This window comes from Ananas comosus, linkage group 3 (assembly GCF_001540865.1).
Source record: "Ananas comosus cultivar F153 linkage group 3, ASM154086v1, whole genome shotgun sequence".
Taxonomy (NCBI): domain Eukaryota; kingdom Viridiplantae; phylum Streptophyta; class Magnoliopsida; order Poales; family Bromeliaceae; genus Ananas; species Ananas comosus.
In genome coordinates, this window is record NC_033623.1 from 13,167,805 (window position 1) to 13,172,155 (window position 4,351).

Below are 4,351 nucleotides of genomic sequence, written 5' to 3' on the forward strand. Positions count from 1 at the left end.
TGCAAAAAGTTCTATTCAAACTACAGTTTTATAAATAATTCAAACTAAAACAAATCAAACCTAACCTACCACGCAATGTATTTTTTGAATATTCCTTTATCACTTGTCAAACAAATTTCTATACATTAAAACGATCTTTCATTGGCCCCATCCATCAATTTTTCTCAATAATATCTCATCCTATATTCAAGAGCGTGCCATGTGCGGTATTTGTTGAGAGGAGTAGGAAAGACAACAACTCAAAAAAAATATTCCACCACATCTGTATCCGTATTGGATCTCATTCGTATCTAAATCCATATGCAAAAGGGTGACAGGGAGAGATGTTAATACATATTACGGTTGTGGGTGGATGAAGTAGTTTCCTACCAAGTTCTTAATTTATTTTACTATAAATTTCATAGCAAAAATATATTTAGGTTCACTAAATTTTAAATTTTATTAAGCAAAAATATAGGCATATGCTGCAAATCAAGTTTCAACAGTACCGTGAAACTTTCAATAATATGTGCTAATTCTAATTCACATTGATATAAGCAAATAGTACATACTATTATAATCCAAATAATATTCGAATAAAAATTTAATCCACAACTAAATTCGACGGGTTTGGTTGAACATGGTTGTTTCAGGTTAGGAACGTGTGGGATTGATTTATAGAGTAGGTTTGGCACCCAAATTCAAAGCCAGTCCAAACTAAAATCACGTAAAGACTTTCCAATCCTAATCAAAACCAAATTCCAAGTTGAAAAAATCCAACATAACTCGCGACCAGGTTTGGGTTTGGCACGCTCGGGTTGAACCCCGACCCGAGTCGCAAACCTATTCTCAGCTATCAGCTACAACCAAACGACCATCAATCAGACGGGATAACAGAAGTGAGGCCCCCGCAGAGTAACGAAAAGTGCTTGTAGCCCCACCTCAAACTACCCCTTCCAATGACAAACCCACACAACCCCCTCTTTATCCTCCCCTCTTTTCCCCATCTCACAGAACGAGTGGTGCGCACCACCGCCTATTTTACAATATCTGGGGCATCAAAACGAACGACCAGAGCCATACGTGCCTGTGTACTGTATATACGTACTAATCTAGCAGAGAGGAAAGGAGTAGCGTCTATAGGAGAGAGAATTACTCGGCCATGGCCTACGCCACCGCCACCGCCACTAGCGGCCTCGCCTCGCCGGCGCTGGCAGACAGGAAGGCCCCGCTGCACCACCAGCAGGCCCCACACTCTGTTGGCCTCCCGATGCTGCCGCCGCCACCCCACGTCACGTTGCCCGGCCGCCCACAGAAAGCTTCCTACTGTAAGCAGTAACCAAAGATTCCGTTTCTCTTGCTTTTACAAACCGAAGAGCTCGTATAATGAAGAAAGGACTTTGTAATTCTCAGTTTATAAAACAATTTGACATATTTTATTAGTGTTTGCTTATACTCATATAGTAGTTATTCCAATGATGGACTGCTATTTCTGTTCAGGCAACATGGCTCGTAAAATGCTCCCAACTACCAAAGCGTAATTAATGCAACCCAATCTGAAAGCCAAAGATGGCTCTTTTGAACCCAATTTGTTGCATGCATATATATATCTGGTCATTGTAGCTAAATATATAGTTGTAAATGTAAAAGGAGAATAGAGGTTGGTAACAAAATGCTAAGCTCTTACTGATATATAGGTCGTAGGGTTGCAAGAAATGATATGGCCATGGCTACAGAAGAATCAACCGCCGAAGTTGTGACTGAGCTCCCTGAAATTGGATTTGAAGTTGTGAAATCCATACAAGATGCGGTTAGTTCTTTTCATTCCCATTTTCCTATTCAACATGGTGTATTAGTAAGGCATATTGTGTTGGCATATTAACTATATTTATTCTTTGTAGACAGTGGGACAAACTTGAGGACAAGTATGCCGTGGCTTCCTTAGCAGTAGCCAGTGTTATTGCACTCTGGGGCACATCTGGAATGATCACGGTAAAGAAATAACATCAACCTTGTTCTCCGCTATGATACGATAAAATCCACATTAGCGTAACCCATACCAAAAATTATATGGTACTTAAATCAAATTTGTTGAATTTTTCATATCAAGTTATCTCTGGTTTCTGATCATTCCTGACAAATACTAAAATAGATTAATATTTATGCAGGCTATTGATAAGCTTCCTGTAGTTCCCGGAGTTCTTGAGCTTGTAGGAATTGGCTACACAGGGGTAAGCTATCAGTTTTCACAACGACACATAGCTAGTCATTTAGTAAGTGGTATTACAATGACAAATTGTGAATCCTGTCGACTCACAAACTACTACGGTGCATTACTACTGGCCATCAATGATGTTCCAACTCCAAAAAATTGGATATTCTTTAGTAACGTAGCTGTACACTGATAAAGGGCTTGTGTCATGGAATCAGGGATGGCCATACAGTTCATACCAGTGGCTTGTAGGCAGTGTCAATTTCCTCGCCGTGATAAGTCCGACACTCTGTGGTAGTCCATAGCCACAGCACACACAACTTCTATTCTTTCAGCCTGTCATGCCGACATCATGTGAAACCAGGACAAGCACGATGTGCACCCCAAGCAAGTAAATCCATATAGTATATGGAAAGTGGAACAACATGAATTAAACAATATTTCTCCTTGTGTTTTATGGGACTTCATATATATATATAGAGAGAGAGAGAGAGAGAGAGAGAGAGAGAGAGAGAGAGAGAGAGAGAGAGCAGTGCTACTATATTATTAATAACATTTGGGCTTTTTAAGTACTAAGTTTATAACCTTTGGATGAAAACTTGTAGCGTTGGGATGATAGTGATTCCTCTAGGGTTTAGTGGTGATCCCCCTAGGGATTAGTGGTGGTTCGTAAAACAGCATAATCTAAGAGGTGGAAGTGATCAAGGGTATATCTAATGGTGGAAAATTAGATAGCACCAAGTGCATGATACTATTAATAGTATTCCAGCCATCTCTCTCTCTCTCTCTCTCTCTCTCTCTCTATATATATATATATATATATATAATTGAGCTACTATGTTTTTAAAAGCACCAACTTGTTGGTACTTGGTACTCGTAGGTTTTCGGCCTTTGGATGAAGATTTCTAGGGTTAGGATAATAGTAATCTCCTAGAATTGAGTGGTTGGTTGGTGAAATAGCATAATCTAAGGTGTGGAATTGGTCAAAAGAATATAGATCTAATGGTGAAAAACTTACAAGCACTATAGCCGGACTATATATATATATATATATATATATATATATATATATATATATATCCTTTTCTTCCGAACAAAGGGAAGGGTCTTCTTCGGCGGATCCCTTTTGTTCCTGTTTAGTCTCCTTCGTTTCGGAAGTTGTTTCTATATATATATATAGAAAATTAATAGACTTTCGAGTTTGAACTTGGTTGTCATTATCCTGCATGTCTATTTCCTAGTTTTCTGTTGGTATGCACTAATAATCAGTCTTTGCTGTTGTTACAGTGGTTTGCATATCGTAACCTTGTCTTCAAGCCTGACAGGTAAACTCCAGCTCTACATTTGTTCATTCAGATGCTTGTAGTTCTTCTCACATTCCCAGTGAAAGAGAACTCATGGTTCTTTAATAGAATAGAATACTATAATTAAACCATCAAAATTGTTTTTGGTGAGGAAGTTCTGATTACTGATCGTATGTTCAATGAATTACAGGGAAGCTTTGTTTGGAAAAATCAAAAGCATCTACAGTGACATAATTGGAAGTAGCTAATTGAGCGTCCACAGGTTATGACATAATGCACCAAATGCAAGTTTGAACAGAATTTCAGTCATATCCAGTGAAACAAATTATTTTGCACAAGAGGAAAGCACCTGTATTTCCAAACTCTTATTCCAAGATATGCCATAAACTTCTAACTTTACCAAATAATTATCATTCTGACTGAGCTCTGTTTTAATTTGCTTCTGATCATTTATTATTATCTACATGCTATTGTACTATGTTTGGATTAGCAGAAAGTTTATTTTAGAAGATAAAATAATAATGTACTATGAACTTCACTGAAGATCCCTTAACATGGGTTCAGTTATGATTACCTCCTCTTACTATCTTTACAATAATGATCGCTTCGTGTTCTTGCTTACATTTATTTATTTTTGGCCAATCAGAAGTTTATTATCACTTGCTTTTGAGATCCAAAAAATTAATTTTCTTTGAAGACAACTATTGTTGATTCTTCTCGTCATTTGTTCAACCGTAGTTGTTTGTTCCTTTAAAATTCATCAGTTTCCATGTCAGTAATCAAGTCTACTCCCGATTTGGAATGCGCATAATAGTATGCGAAAACATGCGCCCATAATGATGCAAAATATCACACC

The 4,351-nt window shown here is 37.8% G+C and overlaps 1 protein-coding gene across 1 annotated transcript; it reads left to right on the forward strand.

Moving 5' to 3' along the window:
* On the forward strand, positions 994 to 4,093 carry LOC109708262 (protein CURVATURE THYLAKOID 1B, chloroplastic-like). The gene is made up of 6 exons (XM_020229936.1): positions 994 to 1,307; positions 1,677 to 1,789; positions 1,885 to 1,971; positions 2,148 to 2,210; positions 3,479 to 3,516; positions 3,686 to 4,093. The coding sequence occupies exons 1-6, from the start codon at positions 1,142 to 1,144 to the stop codon at positions 3,741 to 3,743; spliced, it is 525 nt and encodes a 174-aa protein (XP_020085525.1). The 5' UTR covers positions 994 to 1,141; the 3' UTR covers positions 3,744 to 4,093.

Excerpts from the sequence above, each read along its gene's own strand:
- LOC109708262 (XM_020229936.1), top strand. The coding sequence starts at position 1,142 with ATGGCCTACGCCACCGCCACCGCCACTAGCGGCCTCGCCTCGCCGGCG. Across the intron at positions 1,308-1,676 it reads CCCACAGAAAGCTTCCTACT|GTCGTAGGGTTGCAAGAAAT; the intron begins GTAAGCAGTAAC and ends ACTGATATATAG. Across the intron at positions 1,972-2,147 it reads GCACATCTGGAATGATCACG|GCTATTGATAAGCTTCCTGT; the intron begins GTAAAGAAATAA and ends ATATTTATGCAG.